Here is a 15,271-nt window from a genome sequence, read left to right on the forward strand (position 1 = left end):
ATAAAACAAATACAAACATGTTGCCCAAAGTTTTGAAAGTAGAAACAGAAAAAAACACTCATAATCCTACAACCTATTATAACCACTTTTACTATGTTTTAATAGTACACAAAATCCCAACATCTAACAAGCAAATTTTTTTCCATATATATTTTTCATTAGTTTGAATCATTGAGCACACATAATGTGGTATCTGGCATTTTCATTTATATGGTATTGCTTAATGTAACTGCCTTTCTTTTCCTTTTCTTTTCCTTTTCCTACTTTTTTTGTAAGACAGATAGTCCTCCTATATAATTTTGTGCATATTTTTTGCATGTTTTTAGTTAACGAAACACTATAAATATTTTTATGGCTAAAAGCCCTCCTTAAAGAAAAGTAGCAAAGTACAAAAATGACAATGTTTTAAATAAATAATCTAAGTTTTATTAATAAAGCGTATTTTCAACTTAGGTTGATCATAGCATATCACAGTTTTAGAATTTGCAGTAAATCAGTTAAAGCATGGCGTTTTCAAGATTTAATATTATTCTCAGTTTTTATGTCATCTGGAGGTCTTATTAAATATGGCATATTTGTGATGTATTAAATCAATGAATGCCTTTACCAACTTCTTTCTGTGTTAAGTAAATCTTTCTTTAGTGTTTACATTTTGCAAGGCTGTGATATCAGCCGAGATATGAATGGAGAACGAATGAGCCAGTGGAGTTAGGATATTTGTGGCAGTTTCTGATCTATATATATTTTGCTCAATCAACATTGTGTTTTACAAAAATACTGTTCGTAATCACTTAAAATTGGGAGCTTTTATATAAAAATTAAGATCTCACATATTTAAAATCTGACGGCTCTACGTTGGAATTGCTTATTTCCACAAGCCAACAATAAGCTGGAACTGAGTAGCAGTTGCTCCGTTTGAAGAGGGCGTTACCTCGAGTTTTCCACGGACAACGCCCAGCCACGTATTCAAATTACCCGCCAGGTTTAACAAACCCTCCTCACTAAGATGAGGAAATAAGTTGGCCCGATGCTTCCATTTAATAGGCAGTAAAAATTTGAGGAAGGGAGGCAAACAAACTAGGAAAAAATACGATGATCAAAGAGATGAAAAGTTGGATAGAGCTCTTGCTTCCAACTTCAGCAGCTATTCATGTAATTGCCTTTTTTTTTTTACGTTGTGCATGGGGAGGCATTGAATATGAGCGTAGACTACATTGCTCATTTCCTACATCTCTACCCCCAGCCGTTGCCCTTTTGAAGTACCTCATGCGAATATTTTCCTGATCAAAGAACAGTTGGACATATTATTATTAAAATGCAAATCATTTTTTTTTTTTATTTTTACAAAGGCTGAAGAGATAACTTTAACAATTGGCCAAGCTTTTGACCTGGCATACAGGAAATTTCTGGAATCTGGAGGAAAAGATGTTGAAACAAGAAAACAGATTGCAGGATTACAGAAAAGAGTGAGTAAACTAAGCTTGTTGTTTCACATTTATGTGATGTAAGTACAGGGAAACTTGCATATCATCAAACAGATTTAGAAGGCCTGCCATTAAATTTCCCCCACACTGATTGGAACTGCTTTCACTGTGTTCCTATAATTTTTCATTCCTGATCCCCTGCACAGTTTTTAACCATTTTATATTGAATTCCCACAAGAACTTAGTGTTCTCATGTGACTTTGCTTCACTTCCTGATGCTTCTCATGGGGATCAGAGCAGCAGAAGCAGCAGATGCTGGGTAAGTGGTTTCCCATGCAGATCAGATTCCTTTGTAATTAAATTACACCCTTTCTCCACTCTCTTCGAAATCATCATAAGCAAGTTTCACTGTCTTGTGGTTATACTCCAAGATTATGGGTACAGATTGCACAGTGCAATGAGAAAACACAGAGATGAGGTATTAGGAACATGAAATTTGCACATACATAAAAACGTGTTTCAAATTTAATGATGTATCTTTCCAGTGACCTAGAATTCTCTATTTCCCAAGCTTTATCAAATAATTTTCTCCCCTGTGCACAAGAGTACATTGAAATTTTAAATAATATAAAATGCTATTCATTAATGTAACCAATATAATAGCTAATGTTTTCCAAGAATAAATTTCTGAAGGTTATTCAATAATCATTTGCTTTTTAGATTCAAGACTTAGAAACAGAAAATATGGAACTTAAAAACAAAGTACAAGATTTGGAAAACCAGTTAAGAATAACCCAAGTATCAACATCTCCAGTAAGTATGTAGATATATGTGTGAGTTTTTCAGAAACAAATTTTGATGGTGATAAAACATCTCTGCATCATCAGCTCTGCAATATTTCAAATAATACTCTAAGATAAGTAATTTAAAGCTAAGTGTGGATAGAGATGAAAGGTGCTAAACAAGGTTAGTTGAAAAATTCAAATTACCTAGATAGCTCAGACCAGAGTTGTTTTTCCATGTTGCTCTTTTCACTTGTGTTTTCTAGAATAGTTTAAACCTCAATGTGGTCTTTTTCTCTTTTTGGCATATTTTTCCTTTCACTCATATCAATTACTGTTTACTGAGGTTGGATTAATGATCTGGTACCAATCTACCTCTGGAGTACTGAACTTCATTTTAGAAATCCTACTGTTAACAAGACAGAATATGGCTTCTTATATTACATAGCAAGGATTCCCACTGGGAGTGACAGAATTGTATTTCAGGCACTAAAATGAGTGGTAATCTCTGCAGATAATACTCAAGTATTTATAGTTAAAATGGAACTGCTTTCACTTTTTTGGTTCATCGTAGATTTGAAATCCTTTTCCCAATACCGTGTATAATACCATTATTTCGTGATTTTGGCAAAGGGAATTTTTTGGAGGGAGATGGAATGTAAAGCAATTAATATTTTTCTAGACAAAATATATTTAGGAGATTTTTTTTCTTTTTGAATCATCTATATTACTGATATTCTCCATTGAAGTGTATATTTTATTTTGCATTTTTAAAATGTTTGATATATAACTCAGTGGTGTGACATTATGAACTGAAATACAATTTTGGCATTTATAAACTTTTGAAAAGAATTTTTCTTGCAAATTGCAAGTCTATTTTGGCTCAATCTCTAGACTAACTCAATGAAAACTCTTTAGCATAGATATATTGTGCTATCTAGTACTAGGATATTTCACCAGTTCATCACCACGAAGAATCCTTTTATAAGAAGTTGCATTTAGGATTTCCAATTTGGTGTACCCTGGAAGTGGGTCAAAAAACTTTCTTTCCTCTAAATTCACACTGAAGCAGTTGGTTGCCATTAGTTGTGACAGTGGGGCTGACGTGACCAAGGTGAGAGAGGTTGAGAGTGAGGTTCCTCTGTTCCTGTGTACCTTTGTTATTCCCAGTGAAGTGCTGGAGCATCCTCTTCAGGTTCCAGCTTTATTATAATGTCCCTTCCTTTTTTTTCTCTTCACTACCATCACTATTTGCATCTTATCAAGATTATGATTTTTTCTTGTCAAGGAACAGAGCATCCCCTCAAACTCTTTCTTCAACCTTCAGTTCCCAAATGCAGCAGCACCCTTTTGTGTCTTGTTGAAAGTCTTATTATAAGCCATCCTGTGAAACAAACTAGGACTTACTTTTTCAAGCAGTCTTAATAAGGCCGTCATTCCTGAAATTCATTGCATATGAAAAGCAGCTTTACTTCAGCCCTTGTTTTTACAAAGGAGTGAAATAAGATCTATCGCCATTTTGGATGCAAACCCAAAGCTTGCTCATTGTGTGCCCTCTGTCTCTAGAAGGAGAACGAAGGATATCCCTTGAGGGGCGGGGTGGATTTGGGAAGAACAGAGAGGTTTGGAGCATGTTGATGAGACTCCCTCCTTTTGTCTCCTGAAAGCAGACACCGCCCTGGACTAGCACTGGGGCAACTGAGAAGAAGGTGGGTCATGGTGGGGGCTCTGCCTGTGAATTGGTGAGCTCACCTGCTTAGCAAGTCAGCTTCAGAAATGGCAAGGGGCAGGAGGAATGAAGAGATGACAATTGCTTCAGTTCCCTTGACCCTCTGGTGAGACAGCCTATACAAGCAGTGAGCATGACAGATAGTATGTAAGTGAAACACAGCCTGCCTGTGACTATATTCATTTATTCAGCAGTTCTCATTGGTGGAGTCAGTTATATAAAAAACAATAAAATTATTCAAATAGCCAGTTATTAAAATGGATTAGCTCCCCTGAAGTTGTCATTTAATAATTATTGTAGGCATTGTGTTCATCTCAGTACTGAATGTGCCTCAATAGAATGCTTCAGACTGTAACTCAAATGTTGAAGAAAAAACGGGAAATTATTTTCTTTGAACTACGCTTTTGCACTTACTACCCATGTGCAGAAAATTTCTTGCATCTTTGATCATTATGCAAATAACTCAGATTATAACTTTGCCGTCTATTTATATTCTTTTGTCACAGTAATATCTTTGTCTGTATTTTTTCTTTAACTTTTGAAAATTACTTGTCTCATTACTTTTTGGCTCTAAATTTTTATTATATGATTTTTGAAATTGCTGGATACACTGGAGGATGTATATCTTCCTTAAGACAAAAAATAGAAATTATTAGATTCTTAAAAGAAATTGAACTCAACATTTTAAAATTGCTAAAAGATATCTGATTAACGCAAATGGTTTTGAAAATATTGTCATAGGTATTTATTTGAACATGTTTTAAAAAATTCTTTGAGAAGAAAACGAACAAATATTTTTACCTTTCACTTTCAATTTTAGTTATGTAGCTGTGAAATGAATTAAATAACACTATGTGCGTCTATGATTTTTTCATATCTGTTAAAATGAACTCCCAATTTTCTGATATTAAAAATAAACTATACTAAATAAAATTAAATGACCTACAGTTATCTATTAAGTATAAAATGTTGCGGTGCTTATAAGTATCCACGCTGTTGAAGGTGTGTTAATGATTCAAACTATTGAAATTGTATTTGAAAAACAATGAAACTGGTAAATAATTAAAATATAAATTTAAAATATAAGCACCATAGTAAAGCAAATTTCTGTTAAGTTAGAAATGTTTTACATCTGTTCTTTCTTGTGATAATTGAGCATGAGTTTTATAGGACGCAGAGCTGGGCCCCCAAGCACCTCGCAGACTGCCACCATCTCTCTCACAGTTAATGCACAGTAAATGCCTGTTGGGCTCTAACTCTGGACATGAGACTCTGTAGGCTTTGTTTGTTTTGCTTTCAGAGGACTGAAGGATAGAACACTCCCAAACTGCTGAAGTTGTCAGCAGTTTGTTTAAAGGATTAGAGGCAACAATTAACACATTAATTGGAGAAGCATTGAAGTGAGTTATGAATCTCATTATGCAATTGAAATGACAGCATAGGTGGGTTTGGTATATACAATTAATTTGGCGTCAGATTCTCCATGACCTTTCTGTGTGTTATTGTGAGAGAAACCCCAAGAGAGATGAATCTTCACAAATGACAGGTCCAAGACAGACCTTAATCCTATCAGGAACCAAATTTTCCTAAGTCACACAGAGGTAACTCTTTCATCATATAAAACACTCCAATTCAGAAGTGGTTCTCTCCAAATGATTTGATACTATAATTTGGTTCATAACAAGAAACATATAAACACATTAATTTTCTGAACTATCAGGATTTGCTAGTCAAACACAATATAGTCACATCAAGCAATTACTAGTGAGAGTAAAATGGACTTATCTCAAATCTTAGCTTTAAAATACTCTCTTTGGGAAGAGAGAGAGAAGAGAACAAAAGTAAGAATGGAATTTGGGAGGTTTTGTGGCATTAAAAGTAATGTAGAAAATGAAAATAATGTAAATTACTGGAATGGATGCTATTCTTATCAGTGTGTGATAAAGTAGCAGATAAAGTCAGTTATGGGACGCATCAGAATAATAAAAAGAAATGCTTTTGGTAAAATTTGATTAGATAACTAAAAGATGATTTCATCTTCCCTAGCAAGAGGTCCAAAGTTAAAGTTGAATTTCTGCAGCCAGGACAGTGGTTCAAAGGAACCAGATGTACGAATAAGAAATTGCAGTCTTGCTTAGAGATGTTGATCCTTTTATTTTATATTAAATGATAGATTAAAAATGTGAGGCCCTGTTGAGTAGAATGTTCCAGATGGAGAAACTTTGTACTTTGAGGAGTCACTATGTAAGTGAGAATATTGATACATTTCTCTACTCTTCTCAGAGGTACCCTAAGGAAAGGTTGCTATTTCTTAGGTGGTGGCCTGCCAACCACTTATATGTTATAGACATCAATGCGAATTGGTCATACTGATTTATTTTGAAGATGCATATTAAGTAATTTTACGTTCCAACTTTTAATGAAAATCTTTAAAAATTCTAGAAAGTCCTTTCAAGGTTTCACTGTGTGAATTTTAGTTTTGTTTTTATTTTTCCTAGTCCTGCTAAGTCATCCATGGTATTTTGAATGATAGCAAGATAGTCAGTGAAAAGGGCTGAAAACAGTAACAAGACCTTTGTGTCTGGAGCATAGTGACCCAGAGCCAAAATAGTTGTTGATGACATTGGAGAGAGAGTCAGGGTCTAGATTTCATAGGTCCTTATAGGCCATGGTAAATAATTTTTTTTTTAATTGCAGTGAGAAGTCACTCAAAGGTTTTAAACAGGGCATTTGGGGACCATCTAGCTGCTGTATGTACCGTGGTCTGTAAAGAGGCCAAAATGAGGTCACAAAAATTAGCTGGGAGGCTGTTAGTATAGTCTAGGAGAAGGCTAAATTAGTCTAGAATTCTTTTCAGTTGAGATGATGAGCATAGCTTGATTCTTGACACATTTGGAAGTACGGCTTGCAGGATTTACTGATGGATTGAGTGGGAATGTAGAACAAAAGAGGGGTCAGGATTGTCCCTTAGAGTTTTATCCTGAGCATCTGGGTGGTGGTGCCATTTTCCAAAATAGACATGACTTGAGGGAGGTGAATAACAAAGAATCAATAGTATGTCACTTTTGCTTATGTTACTTCTGCCTACTGGACAGGCAACTGGAGATGTTTATTAGATGATTGGATATACAAATCTGGAATTTAAGGAAGAGGTCACGACATAGTACTTGAATGAAAAAAGTTTGCTCTTTTTCTGTCATCATTTGGGCTATTATGTATTGTTTTAATTAATACACCCACTATAAATTTGCCCAGTGCGAGGTTATAGAGTAGTTTCGTTCTACTTAAGGAAAACAAAATAAGAGACATTTTTGTTTTTTGCTCGGTATTAAAATTAAAAGATAATCCTAACTACAAAAAATGTATATCTTTAAAATATATTCCAAACTTTTTCACTTAAAACCAATTCTTCATATGCATCATGAATGAAGGACTCCTCTTGTCATTTTCTCATGTATAAATTGACATGGTACTTTTTAACTTCTTCTTAAGAGAATGCTTACATGTCTCCTAAATACTCCTGGAATGGTTCAATCATGGGTTCCTTTTCTGGCAAATGAAATAGCCTTTGATAGTATCCATATTACATAGCTCTGTATCACACTAAAATTGTGGAAATCTTTTCATTGGTTTTAGAAATTAGGTCCTCATTTTATAAAGTCATTTAGATATACTGAGAAATTTCCGTTACTTGACTGTGCTATTTGCCTTTTGCTCTGTTCTAGTGGTTTGGCAATAGATTAGAGGTTGGGTTTTCCACCATTTGGTACTAATTATCTAGGAACAATCTGATTTCCATTTATTACATTCACATGGCCATGCTGCCTGTATTTATATCATAAAAAAGGGTTTATTCTGCCCTCCTAGCCTCATGAACGCCTCCAGAAGACTGTTCCATTATAAGATGTGGGCATAGCAAGTTAAATCAAATTGTTCCTCTTGATTCTTGTGTCTGGATGCTTACATTTTATTTTTCTGGCTATAGGAGCTTTTAACCAAATCAGACTATTGCCAGAAAGTTAAATGAATAAAATTGTAGTCCTAAGAAACACTGGACTTTCTATTGCTGAGCAAAATAAATGTCTCCCTTTCAATTAAACCAAGTGTTAGTGGATAAAATTCTACCTTTACATAATCAACTGTGTGGCCGCTGATTAGACTTGATAGGACAATTATAACCTAAAATGTGTATTTCATTGTGGGTAAACAAAACTGCCTATTTATCTTCCAGTGTTTTCTCAACTACTATTGAAGTCGAGATGGGCAAGAGCAGATTGTGAAAACTCTCAATTACACAACAAGCCAAATGTGAATCTTTAAACAAAGACATAAATTTTAAGCATGAACATTGATTCAAGAACATTTGATGCCCACAAAAAATGATTACTAGTCCAAGACTTCACTTTCATAACTGTTACTTGAACAAAAGAAGATTCTAAAGAAGTAAACCCTAATGGGAAGAAAAATATATTTCATTCCAGTTTTGATCATGAGCACCTGATCAAGTCGTTTAATCTCCTGGTTCCAGCTTTCCTCTTTGGGATATGTAGACAATCATATCCATTTAACTTGCAAGATTCTTATAAGAACATATAAGATATAGATATTACAACTAAGAGACTGGTATAACCCAACTGTGGATCAAGAAATCAAAAAATACATTCATGGTGCTAAAAATTCTAAATTCTAGGAGTTGTTACTTTTAAAGCTTATTTAAAAAGTGATATTGAGAATGTGCCACAGTAGTGAGCTTTAAAAGTATGAATCAGCATGGCAATATAAAAGGATTTGCTAGAACATTTTACATTACCATTATATTTTCCCATCTTTAGTGTATTTATAATCCACCAGTTTTTTAACTAGAAAAATTTAATTTAGGCATCTATATTTAAAATATAAATTTAACAAATTTACTTTTTAAATTTAATTCTAAGTAGAATTTTGAAACTCTTCTATTTTAATAATTATAATAAATCGTATATTAATCTTATAGCTGTTTGTTGTGCATTATAAAAGGGGCTTTAAAGATTTATCACCAAAACAATAGCGTAAAGTTTCAGTATCATTCTAATATTTCTATAGATATTACCACAGAACTGTTTAATCTTTAATGCAGTTCTTTTGTTGTTGTGGTTTAAATATATTCAAGATTTACTGAGAGGATTCAAACCCTTTGATGACATTTCAGCATTGTTGTCACATTTAGGCAAAGCTCAAGGCTGAAATATTCACCATGGCCTAAATGCACCAAGCTACTTCTTGCCAAAAGAGCAAGCTACAAAGCAATAATGATGCATCTCAAATATGGGCACCCATTATTACCTAACAACTTCGCATAATTAACATGTAATTGTTGAGCATAGAATTCCTCATTCCCCTTAGTATAATAATTCAAATTCTGTGCACCTTCCTAGAGACCAAAGCACTTGGAATTATGACATAAACAGTGGTGCCATGAACTTCTGTAGGAAAGTCCAAAAGTTTTGGTTTCCAGCCATCTGTCAAAATACTAATAGAACGTCTAGCCCCCCCCCAAGATATCAAACTATTTTCATCTAAAATATGTGTTTAATTTCTTTAAAAAAAATAAATATCCTCAACCAGTTAAAAATGGCAGCTTAAAAATGACTAGTTCCTTATCCCTTAAATTTAGAGACACCACTCGAAATATTTATCTAGTGCCAAAAATGTCACTGTCTGCCATTTAGGTGCTATATTCACATGTTCTTATTCTTATTTAGTAGGCCTAATAGTTGGCGCAGAATCAGACACTAGTGAAATACCCTATATTTAAATATTCTGGGCTTAGACTTCATTCTTATAAGGAATCAGATGTAACATCTAATTCCTTGACTTGAATTGTTTCTAAGTTAGGAATCACAGCTCACATGTCAGCAGAGCCCGGGCTGCGAGGTAAATGTGTGAGATGGGCATGTGGTGGTAGTGATGAATGGGAGAGCATACACCACCTTGAAAGGCACAGCAAATACTCAATACCAGTCAATTATTTTCATGCAAGTTTGTGGGCCCATTTTCTAGATTTTGTAACCTCTCAAGAAACGCTTAGGATTTTAACATGCAATCTCTTAATACTTAGACCTGCAAGCAACTGAATCAATATTTAAAGAGACCTGTGTGACCCAAACAGAGATGCCAGTTGACCAAATCTAAATTACGATGACTCAAAGGAAACATGTAATAGTTAGGGAGTATTAGAGTCTTAAACTTTAGATACTAAAACCATTGATGGATATCCCTGCTTTACCATTTTGAAAGTGAAAATAACTCTTAATTGGGGTATTTAAATACTTGATTGTTTTCATAATATATACGTTCTTCATTTGTAGAAGTGTACCTTCTGAGAGGAAGTAGAATGCATAATATTAACACCATGATAAACACTAGAGCACTTTTAAGTTAGGTTGTTTTGCCCTTTTGTTCTGAGATACCCGGGAAAGATTTTTTGGCCAATACAGGTCAAAAAACAATATCTAGTGCTCTCATTTATAAGCCAGATGATACCAAGGACAATTTCCACTTAATATCTCATTTTGTTTTACTCAGTACAGACATCCTTATCAATTTACAGTTTAAGTTAAAAAAAATTGTTGTAGTATAAATTAGACAATAAATATTTATTGACAGTTTATCTAGTACTCTAGTATTCTAATGTGTTATGTAGAGTATTTTAGAAATCAAAATTTTATCCATAAGGAGCTTACAGTTGTCACCTATAATTAAGTAAAAGGTGATCACCAATCACAAAATTATACAGTAAACCATGTAGACCATAAAATAGGTTTTAAAATTATATACATACATGCAAACATGTGTACATATCTATAGATAGATAGATAGACAGATCACTATGGAGATCAATACGGAAAGCTGTAATTATATAACTGTACATGCATATTAATAGAGTGACAAATTATGTAACTCAGACCGTCGGACAGTGATAAATTATGTAACTCAGACCATTTGAGATTTTCTTCCACACTGAACCCTTCCGTCAACTTAAATCTGTCACATTATACTGCCTCGTTTGCCCCTCTGCTTCCAGAAATATACTGAGGAGGTGACTCCTACCTTAAAGGCTTCCTTCAAACTTGTTGGTTCTCCTCACTAAAATTTTGGTTACAACCCTTCACAAGGAGGTTTATCAAAAGCCAGCTTTGTGTTGGCTGCCTCTGAGTGCCATTAGTGTTGAAAAATCCTTGACTTATGGCTGAGAAGTCCAGTTTTAGGCCAAATCCTATCAGGCCCTATCATAAGTGATCACAAAGGCTTTACCCGGCAAGGCAGGAGGTGGGATAGGCCCCTCCCCACAACAGATTTAGTGCACCCTAGGAGGAGTTGCAGTCAAAGACTCAGTCTCATGCCCGCCAGGCCCGCCATGCCATTACCCATAGCTGCATTCCCAGCCCAGGTGTCTCCATTCAGAGGTTTCCTTGTTGGAGGCCCTTGGCCAAGGCCTCTCTTAAGTGCCTCTGTCAGACCATCTTATGGGGGCCTTGATACTCTTCTCCACTATGACTCAGTATTGAGTACCTTGCTTCTCCTGGCCCTTCCCCTTTCCCTCCTTCTGCCCACCCAAGCCCCCTCCCCCACCCCCTAAAAAAACCAGCAGGAACCTTTTGTTCAGGGCTCCCTCAAGGGAGGGCCAGTGCCCTGCTTCTGCACTGATCCTTTTGACCTTTGCTCAGTGCCATTCCTTGGAATTTTAAAAATGGGACACTGATGGAGCCAGCACCTTCTTTCTGGCCTCTTGCTTATACTATCACAGTAAGTGAATAAAGGCTTAATTATTATTTTCATTTTGGCTTGTTGTTTTAATTGACCATTCTGACTTCTGGCAGCTCAGTTCTCTCCAGCTCAGCTCTTGACAGTAGCTTTCCATGATGTAATGGAAATAGCTGCTGAAAGTCATCCAAAGACTGATGTTTAGACCCACTACAGTGTACTACTTGCTTATTATCGTATTATTTATTATCTTTCTGATTTATTTGAGATGCTTGATGACTCTCTGCCCATCTTCCAAAAGTCTTACCATTTGGAACTTACTGCCTATAGAAAGGGCGTGATGATTGGAGTCAGATTGTTTTGAATTTTGGCTTTGCTTCTTACCTCATATAGGAATAAGTCGCAAAGAATCCATGAGCCTAATTCCCATCTCTTAGCACATAATGTCACTAATGCTAATATTTCCAAAGAATGTTTTGAGGATTAAATCTAAAATGTATGTTGTAACCGTTTTTGAAAATTCTGCAAAGTTTTAACTTTTCACGAGACTTTACTCCTGCTTCAATGACTGTTTTTTTCTTATTACTATCCTTCGTTTCCCCATCTCATTGCACGGGGGATCTTCAGAAATAAATCTTAAAGCTTTCCCCATTTTCCTCTCCACTGTCTTCCTCTCAAGTCATATTGAATGCAATATTTTATTTAATTATCTAAAGATGTAATGTTTCAGTGAAAAATGGTCAAATTAATCCAGGATCTAAGGACTATCACAATAGGAAAATCTACTCAAACCGTTTTAATTTTAGTAAAGTTATTTTAAAATTACTTATCATTTTCACACAATAACATTCAATAAAGAAATTTTCATATATACTTTTTCCTTCTTTCTCCATGTCTCCTTTCTTCTCCTTAGTATATTTCTCTGTCGTTCCTTTACAGCTGCTGCACAAAATGTCCGATCATGAGCAACACGGGTTTCAGAGATGCGCATCCTCTTTCTGGCGTAGTAGTGATGTTTCATCTCCTTGTCTAAATATTTCTTCCATTACTGTCACTCCTGTCAACTCGCCTGATTCCAGACTCTCATTGGGACTGTTAGTACCACCACCTTCTAAATGTGGCCTTCCCAAGCCAGTCAGTGAGAGCAGCATCCCAAGACCTCATGTAATTTGCTAAACAGAAATTTTTTTATTATCCTACTTATTTTTTTTTAAATCTGCCAAAACGTGCCATTTATATAGTAATGAAAAAATCAGGTATGTCTTGAATCAATGTGCTGTGATCTGGGGACTTGGTGTGTCATTTTTGCTTCCTTTGCTTGCCTGATATCAGAGAGTTTCAGGTGGGGAGTGGTGATAGTAGACAAGTCCACAGAAGTACAAAATAGGACAGGTCCTTCCAAAGATCCATCAGATACGGCAATTGAGAAATTCGGTCATTGGTGATATTGATAAAAGCAGTTTCAGTAGAGTTCAGCAAAAAAGAACGAAGTCTAGATTGATGTGAATTGAGGATTGAGTGAAGTAAAGGCTAAGGCAGCAAGTGTAGTACCTCTTTCAAGAAGCTTCACTTTGAAGAGAAGAAAAAGAGAGATGAGAGTCTAAAGGAGTAAAGAGGGACAGAATAAAGATGTTTTTGGTTGGTTGGTTGGTTTTTAACAACGGTCAATATTGAGTATCTTTACCCTGGGAAAGAGGAGAGAGATGGAAGCCAGGGGAGCTAGAGGGATAGGATTAGGAGAACAATGTTCCTGAGCAAGAGGGAAGAGCTGAGGGATAAGGTTGCCCTGAAGTCTTTGGATGGTAGTTATGACTGACTGGTAAAGTAAACTGTTAAAGAAAGGGAGATGACAACAATGTTCCTGCATGAAAAAAGTGCTGACAGTCATGGTAACAGAACAACAAATCCATCACTCTGCACATGGCTAGCCTTATTTTTCTTCACTATCCGCATCATCTGCAAACCAGGAAAACAAATGTATTCTGAGAGCACTAATTTTAATATGAACCACTTTAAGCAATCTCTGTTCTTGTTCTTATAGGAAAGCAAATTTTTCCTCACCATTCCTCTCCAAAATGAGAATTCTCTTTGTTTTATAGAGTATATATAATATAGATTAGATTATAAATTATAGATTATGATATTAGACTATAATATAACTATAGATTATATCATATATTATATATATAATCTTTGTATATATATATATGTAAATATCTTTTTCCCCGTATGACAGTCAAAGTGATGATTGTCTCATTCTTACATTATGTCCTAGCATAGATAACTTAATGATTTTGGTGGTATATTTAGTGATTATTAATTTATTTCACAAGTTAGCTATTTATTATAGAAAATTTGATGAAATTTTATTTCAGGAATAAAAGGCACTGCAATGAATATAATAGTTGGCTGCCATTGTAGTTATAAATACAAATTAAAATATACTCTAAAGTTTTTAAAAATTGTTTTTTAAATATAAATTTTTAAAAGTTTAAACATTTAAGCAATTTTAAAACTTTATTTAAAAAAATTTTTTAAATCTTATTGCATAAGATTAAAATTTAGTTATAATCTTATGCAAAATATATTACTAAAATCAGGTTTTTATATAATTCCTAACATGTTTTCAATTCTCTAATGTAAATGGCAGTTATTTCTAGATATACAAAAAATCCAGTATAACTTTTATATCTATGTAGGATAGTATTGTCACTATTTTTGCCATCATCTTTGAGAACATTTTTGCAGAAATTTTCTTGCCAAGGAGCATTTGGCATAGCTTGTTGAATCATATGAACTTGCCAATATTTAACTATTTTTTGATCTACAAAATAAGTTCATATGATTCAACTGAATTGTGTATATATGTTTTATATGTATATGAAATATTTAACATTATAATGTGTCTACATGAACTACTACCCTAATTCATATTATCTTCATTGCAGGCAGGCAGTGTGACACCTAAGTCACCCTCCACTGACATCTTTGATATGATTCCATTTTCTCCAATATCACATCAGTCTTCGATACCTACTCGCAATGGCACACAGCCACCTCCAGTACCTAGTAGATCTACCGAGATTAGTAAGCTTTCTAAACGAATCAATATTCTGTGCTGTATTTGTGTACATTTTAAATGTTTAATACTTTATGAGAAATTATGTATCTTAACAAACTCACTAAAAATTTTAATCACTAAAGTATTATCTTTATATATATGTGGCAAATTCAGTTAATTATATTTCACTTTGTAATCAGAGTATACTACTAAAGACATCACTATTTGCATTTCAGACTCTTTTATGAAAACTGATATTTTGGTATAGGGTTATTTACATCATAATACAAAGCACTTAATTATATTTTTATTGTGTTTGGGCTTATATTTTTAATGTTTACTTTAATGATTAAAAGCAATTCTGGTGATAATTATTTTAATCATTTTGACATGTTTAATAGAGCTCAATTTAAATTTTTTGTTATCAGAGTATATAGATAGTCTTAGTTGAAGAAATATATAAATTTATGAATTCCATAATTTGTTTATTTATTAACCCAATGTGAGGGTTCTTCTTTCGATAACTAAATTG

The 15,271-nt window shown here is 34.2% G+C and overlaps 1 protein-coding gene across 9 annotated transcripts in view; it reads left to right on the plus strand.

The window, feature by feature from the left end:
• Positions 1-15,271, plus strand: part of GULP1 (GULP PTB domain containing engulfment adaptor 1) — a 271,062-nt gene that overhangs the window by 244,502 nt on the left and 11,289 nt on the right. For 3 of the 9 annotated variants that reach the window (XM_044768588.2, XM_044768586.2, XM_070508226.1), the window contains 5 exons: positions 1,350-1,466; positions 1,663-1,743; positions 2,145-2,237; positions 12,618-12,842; positions 14,627-14,765. In XM_044768588.2, coding sequence (XP_044624523.1) covers positions 1,350-1,466; positions 1,663-1,743; positions 2,145-2,237; positions 12,618-12,842; positions 14,627-14,765 — 655 coding nt within the window. The remainder of the gene's footprint in view (positions 1-1,349; positions 1,467-1,662; positions 1,744-2,144; positions 2,238-12,617; positions 12,843-14,626; positions 14,766-15,271) is intronic. The other 6 variants (XM_070508231.1, XM_070508232.1, XM_070508227.1 and 3 more) reach the window with 5 other exon arrangements.

This window comes from Equus asinus, chromosome 4 (genome assembly GCF_041296235.1).
Source record: "Equus asinus isolate D_3611 breed Donkey chromosome 4, EquAss-T2T_v2, whole genome shotgun sequence".
NCBI classification, from domain to species: Eukaryota; Metazoa; Chordata; class Mammalia; order Perissodactyla; family Equidae; genus Equus; species Equus asinus.